Genomic DNA, 17271 nt, shown 5'->3' on the forward strand with positions numbered 1-17271 from the left:
CCAACATGTGGCTTCAATTGGATGGAGCTCCGCCTCATTATCACTGCGAAGTTCGACAATTTTTAAATGCCAACTTTCAAAACAGGTGGATTGGCAGAAATGGGTTTCCAAATTGGCCCCCCAGATCTCCGGCCTTAACTCCACTAGATTTCTTTCTGTGGGGGTACGTAAAAGGAATTGTCTACCATGCGCTTCCGACAACTTCACACGATATGAAATCACGCATAAGAGACGCTTTTAAAACGGTTACTCCGCAAATGTTGTCCAGAGTTAGCCGTGGTTTTAAAAAAAGAATTTACAAGTGCCTGGAAATGGATGGTCAACATTTCGAACATTTGTTATAAATAATTTGCCTTTGTTTTATGTTATTGTTGATATGTTATTTAACCTTTTAATTTAAAAAAACACCAAATGGTGCACAGAAGTATATTATCATTGGGATATAAAATATCATTTCTTGTTACACCAAACTACGAATTACATTTACATAACTTAAATAATTCCAAAGTATTTGACACATGAAAATAATATTAGATTTTGATAAAATTCGAATTATTTAAAAAACCTTTAGATTTAGATATTATAAATCTTATTAAAACAAACACTTATTTTAATCAGAGAATCCAAAAATGTAATAATATATAGGGTATTTCATTTTGAAAAACAACTTTGATACTTTTAGGGCTTTTGGGACACTCTGTACATTACAAACATATTTTTAAAATGTGCACCCGATAGGCGTCTCTGGATTCATCAAATAGTACTTTGCAAAAACAAACGGGCTAGCCGTAAAGGTCCGTGCCGTATAGCGTGAATAACCCTGTATATAGATAAGTTTCAGCGTTCATTCGCTGGACATGGTATAGTTTCTCTTAGGCTAACAAGCTGAGAGAAATTCAGATAAATCCTTTGTTTAATTTGAATGAATATTTAAATTGAAAGAAAGACAGGAAGAAACGAATATTGAGATCACATCAATAAAATAATAGAACCCAAAAGGCATTTTTCATTAGCACAAATCTGCACGGTTTCTTCAGTTCAAATTTTGCGAAAAAAATGTTCGCTTGCTCAATTCTGTTCGTAAAATTTGGAGACTGCTGCAGCTTTCGGAGACAAAATGGCAAATTCTTTGCAGGATTAAAAAAAATGATCAAGCAAGTTAAAGATTTGACAACAACCGAGTCCGTTTACTTCCCTGAGATCTTGCCAAAGTAAAAAATGTATTAGTTCCTGAAAACTCAACATTTTCTGGGTTCTGAGAATTTTTGATGATCCGTAACATCGACTTAAACAAACTCACAACTTTTGACCTTCCTCACATTGATTGAAATATTCCAAAATTGCTTTTTTGAGTAAGACGAAGGAGAAGTTTTGTAAACACAATAATTGAACATTTTGGTGACAAAAAACCGTTTTTTAGCATTAAGATGGACCGCATGACTCGAAAGACGTTTTTGAATTTGTCGACCATCTCGTTTATTTACAGAATGGACTCAAAAAAATCAACGTATAAGTCATGTTTTCTCGCTTGAACCCATTTTCAAAATCTAGGGCTCATATTGAAATATTCGAGTTTCAAAGTTTAATTTGAGTTAGTTTGGGTTCAAGCGGCACCACCGCACGTCAAGGTGCTGTGACGTAACGACTAGGCCGAGCGTCTACGTATACGGCACTTCTTGTCGCCGCAATCGATAGATAGAAGTGACAAGAACTGCCGTATACGTAGACGCTTGTGAGCGTAGAAGATACCACAGAACTAGAGTAGACCTGCTCTCACTCAGTCTCACAACGAAATGCCCCAACTTTCCGCAATTTTGCATTTTTCCATTTGCCACCCTATAGAAAATTTGTCTCAGGTTCTTAATTTTGATCAAAACACTGACAGCAAGAAACAAGTGGCTCTTCGCTTCAAACACACCAAAACCCTCCCAAAATTGACCCAAAATTAGGGCAAAAATTTACTTTTCCGATGAAAATATTATTCAAACATATATTGAAAACTGCTTTGTTTTTTAGATACAGGGTGGCAAAATTAACACTTTATTTTCACTTTTTTAAATAATTTACCCAAACCTAAGGATGCTGTAATCAAATTCTATATTCTAGGACTAGGTGCAATACCACATCCAATTCTGTCCAAGTTTTCGCCCAATTTACAAGGAAGTCATTAATTTTTAAATAACAATAACTTTTTATGCCTACCCGTATCACCTTGATTTTAAAATGAAATAATTTTCCGTTCATATTTACGTATAAGTATTGTTGTTTGAAGTTTCAACCACTAACGGTTTTCAAGATTTTTCCAAAAAACTTTTTCCAAATTTCTTTGACCTTAAAATGCATGGCGAGTTTTCGAAATTGGATTTTCACTAAGCGAGATCTGGACAAAATCAGACAGCCAGAACTTCAACCATTAAATAACTCGATTTTTGCCAATTTTCGTTTGCCTCTGGACTATAAGGTTTTGCCTCTACAGAAAAATAGTCGATGCATCAATTCCAGAGAATTTCTTTGGCGTTAAAATTCTGGGCAAGTTTTGGAAATTGGATTTGATTTAAGGGCGTTCAACGTTAAACAAAAGAAGACAACCAGAACTTCAACCATTACGTAACTCGATTTTTGCCAGTTTTCATTTGCCTCTGGCCAATTCTGGCATCGCTTCTACAAAAAAAATAGTCGAAGCTGAAATTCAAGGGAATTTCTTTGGTGTCCGTCGTTCAGGTTGTGGTGTAAAGTATTACCAAAATAATTGTAAAAAAATGCCGACTTTGCCACCCTGTAAATCAAAAACGAAACCGTTTTCAATATACGTTTATATAATAATTTAATCTTCAAATAGGGTTTTCTATCGAAAGTTGACTCACCCTGTATGTACCATGCAAATCGCAATGTTTAAGGCAAATGATTGCAAAGCGACTTAAAAGGCCGTTTGTATTTTAAAACCTTACCTGAGACTGCAGATAGTCCTTTAGAACAATTGTATGCACGGGATCGTTCAAAATTAGCTGTTTCTTTCTTTGGTCGTGATCAGTTTCATAACAGCTGCCATACTCATCAAAGTGACTGGGGCTTTGACCCTCCAATAAAACCAGCGTGTCGACATAAGCGCCATCATCTTCCGCTTTGCTGATGTCGTTCAGAACCTCCACAATATTAGACATGATTTTATTGAAACGTTGCAAGATTGGCGTCGACTGGGTGGTAAGGAAATTAGTCAGCGTTAATCCTGTAAAAAGTATAATACATTGGTTGCATAAATCGAGGAAATGCGGGGTAAAATTACCTAATAATTTCCTTTGATCCAATTGGGCAACATTGGACATTCGGGTTAAGAAAATATCGAAAATTTTTATCAGGGTAACTTGCTCGTTCTCGTTCTTATCGCGCGCTACTTCCGCAATCACTCGGGCGAACACTTCGTGCGAACTTAATAATGTTCTGCCGAAAATGCACATAAACATCGACATGACTAGCGGGTACTCTTCTCCTTCATAGATTCGACTGGAACGATTCAATAAAATTTATGAGGCCAACAACTCTTTATTTAACACTCACTCGAAAATTTTCGGCAAAATTGGCATGACAGTTTCGCTTCCCAATCCAGGAATAGCCCGAATAAAACTATCTACCAATCTCATCAACATGACTACACCTTCATTCTTCAAGTCGCTCATGAGACTGACACAGATCGACATCAGTTGATTTCCTTGGCTCCGCATCACCCACTCGGGGGCCAACAGTAGATGCACCAACGAAATATACAGGCAGGTTCTCAATGTTTCGGTAGTATAATCTGAACACCGAAAAATACATGCAACACTTCACATCGACTTTAGATCACCTTTACCTAGCAGAGAAGGCATATTGTTGAAAAGTTGCATCAACTCGTTAGTCATCGTGGGTGAATATTCCAGCACCGCCGTCCATAAATCCAAAGCATCTTCTAACAGATACACTATAGAACTTTCATTGGTGTTGGTGCCCATTTGGATGATTGGTAACAAAAAGTGAGTCAAATCCTAGAAAATTTTAATGTCGCTAACTGAAAAACGATTGGTTTCAGACTAACCTCTGGAACACTCCCAAAGGCTTTAACAAATTCAGCCAAAGTGGCAACTATAGCGCATCTTAGCATATTGTGATCCTCCGATTCCTGCCACAAATGCGGCAGGTACTGAACGAAAGTCTTTGAGTGAGGAACTATATTGGAGCCCATTCTTTCCAACAGCAAGCACATAACGTTTAAGATTTGCATCTGAAACATGACTGCAAATTAAACAGCCTTGACTCCAATTTTGAACTTACCTTAGTTTCGCACTCACTGCCTTCCTTTAATAGTGTAAAAAGCAAATCAAATGCATTGAACATATAATCCTTAAACTGTTCCCCGTTGAACTCAAAATCGTCTATTGCATACCGGAGAGTCGTTGCCGCAGTCAATCGAACAACCTGAAAAATGTATTTATTTTGCCAATTAAAGACTATTAGGGTCAACCAGGGTGATTGTGAAAATCGGTCACTTCTACTAATATGGACGGCTTTACCACCTCTTCTTATAAGTATGTAAATCATTCGAATCAATTAATTCACGGAATAGTGCGCGCTATCTAGTGCAATGTAGAAATAGTTACAAATTACAAACTTATATTCTTTTGAAAATACAGGTTTCTAGCTAAAAAAATACCCCTGTATCTTCGATCGAAAAATCCTCATCGTGAATCCAAAATCCTAAATTAAACATTAATTTTTATTTTTTCTCTATTTTCTATTTTTTTTTGATTTGATAAAAATTAAAAAAAAAATAGAGAGGTCAATGTTAGGTATATCGCTAAGAGACAGAATCTCAAATATAATGTTAAGGGAAAGGTCTAGAGTGACGGACGCGGTTACCAGTAAAACAACCTTTGTTAAAACAACGTTCGGCAGTTCCACAGTCATCTACTGGAGATTTACTTTGTTCTTAAAATTCGTCAAATTTGTAGTTTACTTTAATTAATTTCATCTATTTTTTATATAAATTTCAATTATTTATGTTACTTAAATTATGATTTAATTAAAAATGACGTAACCTTTTTTTTGGTTGTTTGGAAAAGTTGTCAAACGTTACTCATCAAAAAATTTATGACCTTTTTTAAGGTGTTAAAATTCCAGTTCCGGGTCTCGTAAAGCTTTAATCAACTTTAACAGATGAGTTATAGCTCATCGGCTAATCATCAAGTCAGAGAGCGGCAACAACTCAAAAGCGCAACTCAACACAGTGTTACCCAGGCCTAAACTGGACCGGTCATGTGGCGCGATTTTTGGCATCAAAAGGATAAAGGTCAACTGGATAGAGGCAGCGCAGGATCGGCAGGGATGGAGGAAGCTACGGGAGTCCTATGTCCAGTCAGATTAGACTTTAAAGCACCTGAAGATCTGCAAAGCCCCGGGAGTAGACCAAATCACCAGTGAGATGTTGAAGGCCGGAGGAGAGACATTCAGGAAAGCACTCCGGACCTTACTTAATAAGTGTCTAGAAGAAGAGAAAATCCCGGACTCTTGGAAAAACGCAGAAGTCATCCTATTATTCAAGAAAAGCGATTGTACAAATATAGAGCATTTCAGGCCCATTAGTCTGCTATCCATCCTCTACGAACTACCAACTAAAATAATAACGAACCGCCAGAGCAATAAATTCTACTTTTACCAGCCAGTCGAACAGGCGGGTTTCAGAAAGGGCCTCAGCACCGCTGGTCATATACAAGCCGTACGCACGTTAGTAGAAAAATGCACGGAATACAACATCCCACTGCAAATGGCCTTCATCGACTACCAGAACGCTTTCGATTCTGTCGAAGCCGGGGCGATACTGGATGCGATGAATAACGCTCGCATAGATTACAGATGCTCGAACATCATACGATATATCTACAAACATGCTACCATGCACGTAAAAATTGAAGAAGAATGGGTTACTGCAAACGTCCAAGTACAGCGAGGTGTTAGGCAGGGGGATACAATTTCACCCAAGTTATTCACCCTAGCAATGGAGAACGCATTTAAAGGCCTATCATGGGATCAGAAAGGCACCAAGAAAGTCGATGGGAAATATCTTAATCATCTCCGCTTCGCAGACGATATCGTCCTCTTTAGCAGCGGTCCGGCCGAACTTACGACGATGCTCCCAGAACTCAGAGTAGTCTCCGAGGCTGTTGGTCTTAAAATGAACCTACAGAAGACGAAAATCATGAGTACATCTAACATGAGAGAACCATACTTTGGAGCTAGTGGATGAATACATATATCTGGGACATAACATCAAAATCGGAAAAAGTAATCAAACCGCAGATTTCCATACAAATGGGCCTCAGCTGGGCAGCATTCGGGAAGCTCAGCTACATACTTCGACAACCAAAAATTCCAATAAACCTAAAGACAGTCTACGATAACTGCATCCTTCCTGTGCTAACGTACGGACTGGAAACCGCCATCCTTACAGCGAACAGCGCAAACCGTCTCCAAATGTGCCAAAGAGCGATGGAACGAGCAATGCTGGGAGTAACTCTACGAGACAGGAGCCGAAACGTAGATATAGGCGGAGGACGTATAGGAGTCTGCGACGTCGTGGAAAGAATGGCGAAGCTAAAGTGGCAGTGGGCGAGGCACCTGGCCAGAAATAACTCCAAATGGACGAAAACACTAATGCAATGGAGACCAAGGGAAACCAAAAGTCGCATAGGAGATGGAGAGACGAAATCCAGCGACATGCGGGGCAGAATTGGATAAAGACTGCCCAAGATAGATCGATATGGAAGACATTGGAAGAGCCTATGTCCAGGAGTGGACGAACAAGGGCTAAAAAAGAAGAAAGAAGATGACTTTAAAAGGCCTGGTTCGGGCACTAAATAGATTAAGGTAAAAAATTATTGGAAATCGTTTGGAAGGATGTCAGAATATTGGGACAATAATTTGATAATTATTAAATAAAGTGCGATAAACCGTTTTTATGCATAACTTTTGAACCGCTGATGCTATTCAACAAAAGTTTAATAATTTTTTTAAGTATTAAAAATACCCACAATATAACACAAACAAATAAATTAAAATCGGTTCATTTATTTACTCAAAAAAAACTAAAAAAAAACTAAATTAATTTAGTTTTGCTTCAAAAAATTCGTACTCTAACTGCATAAGTGATATAAATTTTAACTTAAAGTATTCGTAACTTGTTGTTTATTCCTATTTGTTATTTACAAAAGACTCTTGCCAGATTCGAAATAAGTTTTTTTTAGACGTCGGAGCCACTTCTCTGACGGTCTAATTTAGCCCTTCTTCTTCTTGTGCCTTGTGCTTAGACGCACGTTGGCGATTGTCTGTACTCTTCATACAATGTGCAGAGTGCGGTTCTCGGCTCTTCGAAATATGGTGGCTGCATCGCTGATGTTACACCAGTCCCGTATGTTTCTTAGCCAGGAGTGTTGCTTTCTTCCTGGGCCTCGACGTYCYTCTAYTTTTCCTTGTAGAATTAGTTTAGGAATGTAATATTTGCCTCCYMTAAGGATATGRCCGAGGTARGAAAYKTTTCTTTCTTTAACGATGTTAAGTATTTCTCGTYCGCAGCCTGCAGATYKCAAAAWKTCTTCATTCRTGKCATGTGCGGTCCATGGCACGCGTAAGAGTCTCCGGRRAGTCCACATTTCAAACGCCTCGRTGCGGTTTAGGGTTCTAGCTTTGAGAGACCACGTTTCTGCGCCGTATAGTAAGATGGGCCATWTGTAACACTTTACTACCCGTAGTCTAAGTGCTAGCGGGAGACTGCGAGCTAATAGGAAGTYTTTAAGTTTGCAAAATGTTSTWTTTGCATAATTCKTTSTAAGTTTAACTTCTTCATCGCAGTCCCATCKTTCGWTKATCATGGCACCCAGATATTTAAGTCGTGATACTCGCTCTATAATATTTCCATCAACCGTCAATGCGGTGTTGATTATAGGCTGGCGAACTATTACCATAAGTTTGGTCTTGGTAGTGTTGATTTTACGACCATAACGTTTACCCATGGCCTCTATCCTATCCATTATTTGCTGGAGATCCTCTAAAGTTAGGGCTAGAATTGCCGTATCATCTGCATATCGTATATTGTTAATTGGAATTCCGTTAATCTTAATTCCTCTACTTTCTCCTTCCAGGGCCATTTGAAAGACCTTTTCGACGTATATATTAAAAAGTATTGCTGACAATATACAGCCCTGGCGGACTCCTTTACATACATTGAGGTATCTGTGTATACGTTTCTGTTAACTCTTATATCCGCGGTTTGGTTCCAATATAGTTCCTGTATGATTCTGATGTCTTTGGCGTCTATTCCTATCTCCAGCAGTCTATTTAGGAGAATATTGTGCCTGACGTTGTCGAAAGCTTTCTAATAATCTATGAAGCATACATAGACATCTTGGCGTTGATCATAACACTTCTGAATCAGTAATTTGATTGAAAACAATTGATTGTTTTCAATTTACCCCTAAAATTCGTGGAGTTATACTACAACTTAAACTTAAAAAAGAAAGCGCAAAAACGGGTTTTAGCACTTTCTTTAATTATTTAAACAATGTTTCACAACCGGAAATCGCGCTTAAACTACTGTCCCAATATTCTGACATCCTTCCAAACGCCTCCCAATAATCTTTTACCTCCCTTCATCTATTTAGCGCCCGGAAATCTCTAATCCGACTGGACTAAAAGGAGTTTATGGGTCGGTTCGTGACCATGGACGAAACATGGATCCACCGGTGCACACCAGAAACCAAGGAACAGTCGAAGCAGTGGACCTTACCCGGCAAACATGCTTCGAAGAAGGCGAAGACTGCCCTTAAGGCCGAAAAGGTGATGGCCACCGTTTTCTGGGATTCACAAGGTGTGATCTATATCGACCACCTGGAGAAGGGGAAGCGATCACAAGGCTCTACTATTCCGAATTATTGGGCCGATTCGACGTGGAGTTGCAGAAAAAAAACGTCCCCATTTGGCGAAAAAAAAAGTGCTCTTCCACCATAACTATGCCCCGGCTTCCACCTCCATCTATCGTATTTTCCAGATTTGGCCTCGTGCGACTTTTTGTTTGTTGGAATTTTTTTTTGTAGGCTAAGTACCGTGTTGTAGGCGAGGAAGATCCGATTCCGACAACTAAGACACCAATTTCAGAGCTAAAACATGCAAGTTTCGCACTTGCACAATTTAAGGGAGGGAAAAGAAATACAACCACCTACAAATATGTGTGTTTTATAGAGAATATTGTTGATCAGGAAGTGGAAGTAGCAGGACTAAAATCTGTGGATCACACAAAGAAAAACTTTGCGGTTCAGGCAAGTGATGTTAGTTTTGTTGTGGAAAACCAGGCACTGGGGGAATTGCAATTTCCCCCAATTAAAATGAAAGGCGAACGAGTTCATTGTAACTTTGAAAACGTAGTTCCGGTGTAGAAAAATGTATGTTTACGTTACTATTTAAGATAGAGTTTTATTTATACTTTTATTCCTTTCCAAATTCACGAGTTTCTCGGTAGTTTTTAAGTTTCCATGTTTGCATAAAAAAGCTAGATCAAATAAAAAACATGTTGTTTTCAATTCTGCTGGGGTAAAAGTAAACATTAACAACTTCTTTTAAATACTAATTTTCCAAAATTGAAATTTTGCTCTTTTATTTCATCTCACTACAACGTGCTAGATTAATTATTACAATGAAAAATTTGTAGGTCGAAACAAGATAATGATCTACTTTTTAAGTGACGATAAATTTGCAAACAAAACTATTTGTCAAAATCGTTTACTTTTTACCCCACTCAACCTTATCAACTCTTATTAACCTTACCATATCTTCTTCGGGTCGCAATAATCCAATAACACATTCATACAGGGCGGGTCTAAGATCGACGGATAATTTAATGCCCGTCCATCGGCCAATTAAAACGGCCACCCTTCTCCTGATTAATCTGTAGTTTACATGTTTGATTTTCAGCTCGTTTACCAAAGTGTTAGTGAACCATTGATCGAAATCAACCTAAAGAATATTCAAATGTGGTTAATATTAAAATAAAAACTGCCACATTTTACTTAAAATGCTTAGCAGGAAAAAACGGGCAAAATATTAAGGGTGGTAAAAGAAATAAACGAAGGACGCTTGTAAAAAAATGTTACCTCATCGTACAAGTCGAACGCACATAAAGCTGCAGCATTATAAACGGCATCCTTCCTTAAAATCCGTTGCATATCTTCAGGTGGTACAATCACGTTGGTTGTACTTATCATTTCTAATATCACAGGGGTTAAAACTTCTCTGTATTCGTGAAAAATGGTTACAAACACTGTATGCATACTGGGCTGTAACATTCAATAAAAAATCAATCAGAACTAGCGTAAAATAAATTTCGAACAAAAATTATATTCAATAACGAATGAGTTTAAACAAAAGTAGACGTTATAAGTTCTAATTTAAATTGCCTGTACTTCTATCTAACTACTCATGCCGGCAGTAATCATTTTCCATTATGATAATGACAATGAATTCACTGTTTGCTCACTCTTAAACTATATTTCCAACTGTCGCCACATTCGTCATTGGAAAAGGCCTCCGGATCGGCGTCCCATGCGTCCAGTTCATCTTGCGTTAAAACGAAATAATGTCCCACTAATTTTCTGCAAATGTCTGCAATTGCATCCGGAGTGAAGAAGCTTTGAATATTAGCATAGCCTCTTGAACCCTCCGTAGTTACAACAATCTTTTGAGGCTTGGCCGCTCTGTAAAATAAAAAACTAGGTTTTTTACGCAAAAACAGTGCGTATGCAAAATAAAAACGCATGGTTTGCTCAAAATAAAAAAGGTAGTTTGGTGTGAGTCAGCCATTAGGAATCTGCAACAGCGTTGCAAAGATGGGAAAAAATCAGAGAGAGTTACAGCTCAATCAGTTCACGAAACTTGAGCCAAGGACTAAGAACGGTTTTCAAGATCAGTGTTTATTAATTATTATTAATTAGAAACATTTCTAAGCTAATGTTTTATATAAAAAGGGCTCATTTTAAGACTCAATCCCTAGATGACAACTAGAGCTTTGCCACACAACCGTTTCTCTAAATATTAGCCAAAGACTAACAGCGCTTTTCATAACCCGCAGTAATCGCAGAATTTTGCGTGAAAACTAGAAACATTTCTAGAATTACGTTTCAGATTTTAAAAAAGTGCGACTTTTTATGCTATGTTTGGCAATGGCAAGTGGAGATGTACAGCTCAACTGGTTCTCTAAATACGAGTTAAAAACTAACCGCGGTTTTCAAGTTTGCTTAAATTTTTAAGTTTCGCTCTTTGCATCGAAACTAAAAAGATTTTGGATAACTTTTTATATAAAATAAAGCGCATTTTAAGGCGCAACTCTTATATGAAAACAAGAGGTTTACCGCTCCACCGGTTCTCTAAATATAAGCCGCATACCAGATGCGCTTTTGAAAACCCGCAGAAACTTTTTGCATTTTGCGTGAAAACTTGAAACATTTCTAGAGTAGTGTTTCATACAAAAGAAGAGCGCATTTCAAAGCTGAATCCCTAGGTGGCAACAAGAGCTTTACCTCTCAACCCGTTTTTTAAATATGAGCCAAAACTAACAGCGCTCTTTGAAACCCGCAGTAATTTCAGTTTTTTGAATTTTGCGTGAAAACTAGGAACATTTCTAGAATTATGTTTCATATGAAAAAGGACGCATTTTAAGGCTTTATCTTTCAATAACAACTAGAGTTTTACGGCCCAACCGGTTTTCTAAATATAAACCAAAGACTAATAGAGCTTTTGAAATGCCGACGCGATTTCGGATTTTTGCATTTTGCGTGCAAACTTAAAACATTTCAAGAATTATATTTTATATAAAAAAAGAGCGCATTTTAAGGCTCTATTCCTATAGGATCACTAGAACGTTGCCGCTCAACCGGTTGTCCAATACGAGCCAAAAACTAACAGCCATTTCCAAAATCCGCAGAAATTTTGAATTTTTGCATTTTGTGTGAAAACTAGAAACATTTAAAAAATGATGTTTTATGTAAAAAACGCATTTTAAAGCTGTATAACAACTAGAGCTTTACCACTCAACTGGTTCTCTGAATATGAGCCAACGCCAAAGACTAACAGCGCTTTCAAACCCCGGAGTAATTTCGGATTTTCTAATTTTGCGTAAACATTTTAATGCTCTATCCGTCAATAATTGAATGATATTTTATTAAAAAAAAGAGCGCATTTTATGGCTCTATTCGGATATGACCACTAGAACGTTGCCGCTCAACCGGATCTCCAATGCGAGCCAAAGACTAACAACGCTTTTCAAAACCTGCAGTAATTTCGGTTTTTAGCATTTTGCGCGAAAAGTAGAAACATTTCTCGAATGATATTTTATATGAAAAAACGTGCGTATTTTAATACTCTATACGGAAATGATAATTGGAGCTTTACAGTTCAGCCGGTTTTCTAAATATGAGCCAAAAATTAAGAGCTATTTTTAAGTTCGCTTAAATTTTTAAGTTTCGCATTTTGCATGAAAACTAAAAACATTTTTAGAATGATGTTTTATATTTAAAAAAAGCGCAATTTAAGGCTCTATTCTTCCATAACAACTAAAGCTTTGCCGCTCAACAGGTTCTTTAAATTTTATTTAAAGACTAACAACGCTTTTTAAATCCCGCAGCAATTTCGCTTTTGGCATTTTGCGTAAAACGTAGAAAAATTGTTCAAATAATGTTCTATACTATCTTTCTACGTGTGTATTTTAAAGCTTTATACGGAAATGATAATTGGAGCTTTACAGTTCAGCCGGTTTTCTAAATATGAGCCAAAAACTAAGAGCTATTTTTAAGTTCGCTTAAATTTTTAAGTTTCGCATTTTGCATGAAAACTAAAAACATTTTTAGAATGATGTTTTATATTTAAAAAAAGCGCAATTTAAGGCTCTATTCTTCCATAACAACTAAAGCTTTGCCGCTCAACAGGTTCTTTAAATTTTATTTAAAGACTAACAACGCTTTTTAAATCCCGCAGCAATTTCGCTTTTGGCATTTTGCGTAAAACGTAGAAAAATTGTTCAAATAATGTTCTATACTATCTTTCTACGTGTGTATTTTAAAGCTTTATACGGAAATGGCAATTAGAGCGAATTCGGCTTTATAGCGAATTCGGTTTTCTAAATATGAGCCAAAAACTAAGAGCTGTTTTTAAGTCCGTTTAAATTTTAAAGTTTCGCATAAAGCTTAAAAATTAAAAACATTTTAGCATGATGTTTTATGTAAAGCCAAGCGCAATTTAAGGCTATTCTTCGATAACAACTAGAGCTTTTCGGCTCATCCAGTTCTCTAAATATGAGCCAGATTAAGAGCGTTTTTCTAAACCCGCAGTAATTTCGGGTTTTGGCATTTTTCGTGAAAACTAGAAACATTTCTTGAATAATGTTTTATATGTTAAAGAAACGCATTTTAAGGCTCTATTCCTATATAAGCACTGGAACGTTGCCGCCCAACCAGTTCTCCCATACGAGCCAAAGCCTTGTGCAAGAGCCAAGAGCGGTTTTCAAAACCCGTAGTAGTTTCGTATTTTCGCATTTCGCGTGAAAATGAGAAAAATTTCTGGAATGCGTTTCAAATAAAAAAAAATGCGCATTTGAAGGCTTGATACCTCAATAAGAACTAAAGTCTACAACTCAACCGGTTCTCTAAATATCAGCTTAAAACTAAGAACATTTTTATAGTACTTTCAATATGAGCTCACTCACTCTACTCTCAACTTCTTTCAAAACCAATCACTTCAATGTGACTGACTTACAATGTAGCAATAATATACTGATTCTGACTCACCGATATTCAGAGCATAATAAAATGTCCTTGATCAGATTGAAGCATTGTATAACGAAGCGTTGAAATAAGAAAACGATTCCTTCGTCAGTAAATAGGTAAAACACACATAGTTCTAAAGTGGGTTGAATCAAGTCAATAAAAGACAATGGGTGGAAATCCAGCATAGACAAAAGCACTTTTGTCAAATGTATAATGAATTTTTCACAATTCTCCATATGCTGATATCTTTTGCTCTTCATTTCCTTATCTAAAATACGAATGTTCAAATCACTGAACAGAAAAACGCCATTAGGATGTACTTACAACATATCAACATGCTTCTGGTTTTGGGAAAAATCATATTCATAAAATCCATGCAGTATTTGTTGGTGTGTGGCTTGAAAAAGCCGAAACTGGACAACTTTCGCAAAATTCGAAGTGTCAGAAGTGCTTTCTCAAGATGAATTTGAGACAGTTCAGGATTTTCTCCTTGTATTATGCTCTGAATAAAGCTGTCGGTGAATCTGTTCCAAAGATTAAACACGTACGCAAATATTTGGTTGGTGAACTCCTGAAATTGCTTTCTATCACCTGTAATAGACGTTCTGAATCTAGTAGAAAGTTAAACGTATCCATTGATTAATATTACCTGCCAGCCTTTTGGAGGAAATAGTTTTTACTACATGGTGTAAAGTCAGCAATGCTCGATGTTGCATTAAATTGTCTGAAGTTTCCACAGCTTGCAACAGAGTGGGGAATAATTGGGGCCAGTCTTTGGGGCAATCCAGACGAGCCACTTTGCCTATAATCACTGCGCGCTGCACAGCGATTTGACTAATTGGCTCCATAAAGTCGGTTAATAGGTTCTGCCTAACACACTGTTTTTCCTCTTCAGATATGGCACTAGAGTAAAGAAAGTCATGAGCCTACCAGAGACAAACAGCTGCTATTGAGCTGTACTTACTGAGGGGCGTTCTTCCGCCAGTATCTATCGATTCCATTTTTCATATACAAAACTGCCATCCATCGCACATTCACTTCTAGACTGTGATTGGAGATGACGTTCTGAAAAACACAAAAACGTGGATTTACTTGCTCCAATTTTCCACGATTTCAGCCGGTTTAACTGCATATATTTGGCACATTTTTCGAAAACTTAGCTGGAGTCCGTTTGCTGACTTACATTGAGAACAGTGTAGAAACCTGGTTCGGTTTCCCATTCACGCAGTTTCGCTTCAGCGGGTTTTAAAATTTGAGGATCCTGGCTGGATGCTCGATTTAACACATCCAGAACCAGGGAATGCGTGTCTAGAACATCCATTTCTTCGATCTGCTGGCACTGGTAAACAACATTCCAGTGTAAATAGAGACGTAAATCGAGATTGATTATTGAGGTTAGGAGCGAACAATGTGGTTAAATAAGATGGATTTCTAGTGCACCAAATTCAAAGAACGTTAAACCCGCGTACAAAAACCAATAACTTCGAAAGATTTCGAATAGAGGAAAGGTTCAGCTATGGTATATAAAAAAGTGTCAATAATTATTATTTCTCAATCCACCTGACACTTAAAATCGAACTAACTCATAACCACAAAATATCCCCCCAGGGGGTATGTTCTGTGCCCATAACTAACCATCAACTTCATTTGTCATCATTAATTGTCCCTAACTCACTAACGTCAATGTCAGAGTTGAAGGTGGTTGAGTTTGTGGTGACAACAACCTAGCGTAAGATTGTAGCGTGAGTTGACAACACCGCAACAGGCCCTCCGAGGAGGGATAAAAGGCGCTGCCTTTCGGCACCCGCCATCATATGTAGTTTCAACTTACGAGCACACCACGTGTACGTTACGTTCCGTAAAATATACGATTTGTTAGTGTTTGCTGCTGGTTTTCATTTGAATCTATCGTGGCGGTATATTCCGAGCTACCCCTAGTTAGCTCACTCATACAAACCTCCACAAGTTGAGTAGTTGTCAAGTCGGGGAAAATCTTATATTTTGGTGAAATAATCACGGTTTAAGTTAAAGTGAGTGTTTCCATAGATCAAGAATGCATTATACAAACTGCGTGAGATCTTATAGTCAGAAAACGCGTCAAATGAGGATTTCTGGGGCATTTCTTGTAGAGTTGAGCAAGAAATCACTACCTGTGATTTTTTCACAGTGATTAATAAATCGCAATCACAATATGTGACGAACGTAAAAATAAACAGTGATTTAAAACGTGATGGTCCCAAACGTGATATTAAAGAGCCACTTATATTTTCTTAATTCCAGCTTATATTATTTTTTTACAAACTTCTTGTTGGGTATTTTGCCTCAAAAATTTTTGTCTTTAAAAAAGACAGAATTTCCTCGCGTCTTTTATTACAGATTGATAAATATTTCTCCTATTTAGCAATAAGAACGAATTATTTATCAAAAAGTAATCAAGAACTATCACCATCACTTAGGCTCAAGCTGTAAGAGAAAATTTCAATTAGTAAATAAATTAGTTTGAAAAATTACCTTGACGTTTCGATAGCTATTTTCTGCTATCGTTATCAAAACAACCTAAATGAACCTAAAAAAGAGTATGTTAATAAATTGTGTAACAATAGTAGGATAATATAGTATATGAAAATTCGCTCTTATAATTCGTCTGTGCAAATTGTCAGTTATGTGACTTTTTAAAAAGTTCAATACTAATAAAAATAATAAATAAATACTTCGAAAAAACCAACAAGAAGTTTGTAAAAAAATGAATCCGCCTCAACAATATAGAACTTATCTACAGCTTATATTAATTATTTTGTTAGCGAATGAAAGCTTGTATTCATGGATTCTCATGAGCCTGGATTTTATCGATATTTTTAGGAACCTATTTCCGGATTGTGTACCCAGTTGCTAGTTGCAGAGGCTCTTATTTGTTAATGTCCTTAAAATCATTTGTACTTTAAGTATAAAATACATATTATTTGTTGTATACCTAAATAAGGTTATTTATTTAAAAAATATGAATTACAAATGTTTTAAAATTGTTTCTGCAAGTGACGCACAATTGTCCATCACCTTAAGACGCTGCTCTATCACAAAAACGGCAACCACAAGTGAAATCACATTCACAGGTTAAATTCACAGTTAAAAAGAAATCACATTCACATTTATAACAGTGATTTTAAAATCACGCTTTAGTTCATCTCTAAACAGCGCTATTGAGTAGTCGAGTAGTATCAGTTGTTTTTCAGTATAAACATTTTCAGCGACTTTATAGATACACCGAGCGAATAGTTGATCGCGGATTTTCAATTAATTTGTTGCAACTCGAATTTTTCACAGCTAAAAGGAAATCACATTCACAGTTATTGTTGAGGGATCAAGTTCTAATCTAACCTGATCCTGCTCGAATGGACCGAATGATGGGGGATCCAGTTCTAAACTAACCTGATCCTGCTCG

At 37.0% G+C, this 17271-nt stretch overlaps 1 protein-coding gene across 1 annotated transcript in view; it reads right to left on the reverse strand.

The window, feature by feature from the left end:
* LOC109540841 (importin-11) overlaps positions 1 to 15466 on the reverse strand; it is a 17620-nt gene extending 2154 nt beyond the window's left edge. The window contains exons 1-14 of the mRNA XM_019909332.2: positions 15016 to 15466; positions 14797 to 14897; positions 14482 to 14735; positions 14157 to 14423; positions 13854 to 14100; positions 10553 to 10769; positions 10170 to 10352; positions 9844 to 10032; positions 4306 to 4449; positions 4070 to 4255; positions 3848 to 4019; positions 3556 to 3793; positions 3284 to 3501; positions 2949 to 3226 (exon numbers count right to left, since the gene is read on the reverse strand). Coding sequence (XP_019764891.2) covers positions 2949 to 3226; positions 3284 to 3501; positions 3556 to 3793; positions 3848 to 4019; positions 4070 to 4255; positions 4306 to 4449; positions 9844 to 10032; positions 10170 to 10352; positions 10553 to 10769; positions 13854 to 14100; positions 14157 to 14423; positions 14482 to 14735; positions 14797 to 14897; positions 15016 to 15153 — 2832 coding nt within the window. The 5' untranslated portion in view covers positions 15154 to 15466. The remainder of the gene's footprint in view (positions 1 to 2948; positions 3227 to 3283; positions 3502 to 3555; positions 3794 to 3847; positions 4020 to 4069; positions 4256 to 4305; positions 4450 to 9843; positions 10033 to 10169; positions 10353 to 10552; positions 10770 to 13853; positions 14101 to 14156; positions 14424 to 14481; positions 14736 to 14796; positions 14898 to 15015) is intronic.
* Between the last annotated feature and the right edge of the window lie 1805 nt (positions 15467 to 17271).

Source organism: Dendroctonus ponderosae, unplaced genomic scaffold (genome assembly GCF_020466585.1).
Source record: "Dendroctonus ponderosae isolate FM_Combo_2020 unplaced genomic scaffold, Dpon_F_20191213v2 Dpon_F_20191213_1, whole genome shotgun sequence".
Lineage (NCBI taxonomy): Eukaryota > Metazoa > Arthropoda > Insecta > Coleoptera > Curculionidae > Dendroctonus > Dendroctonus ponderosae.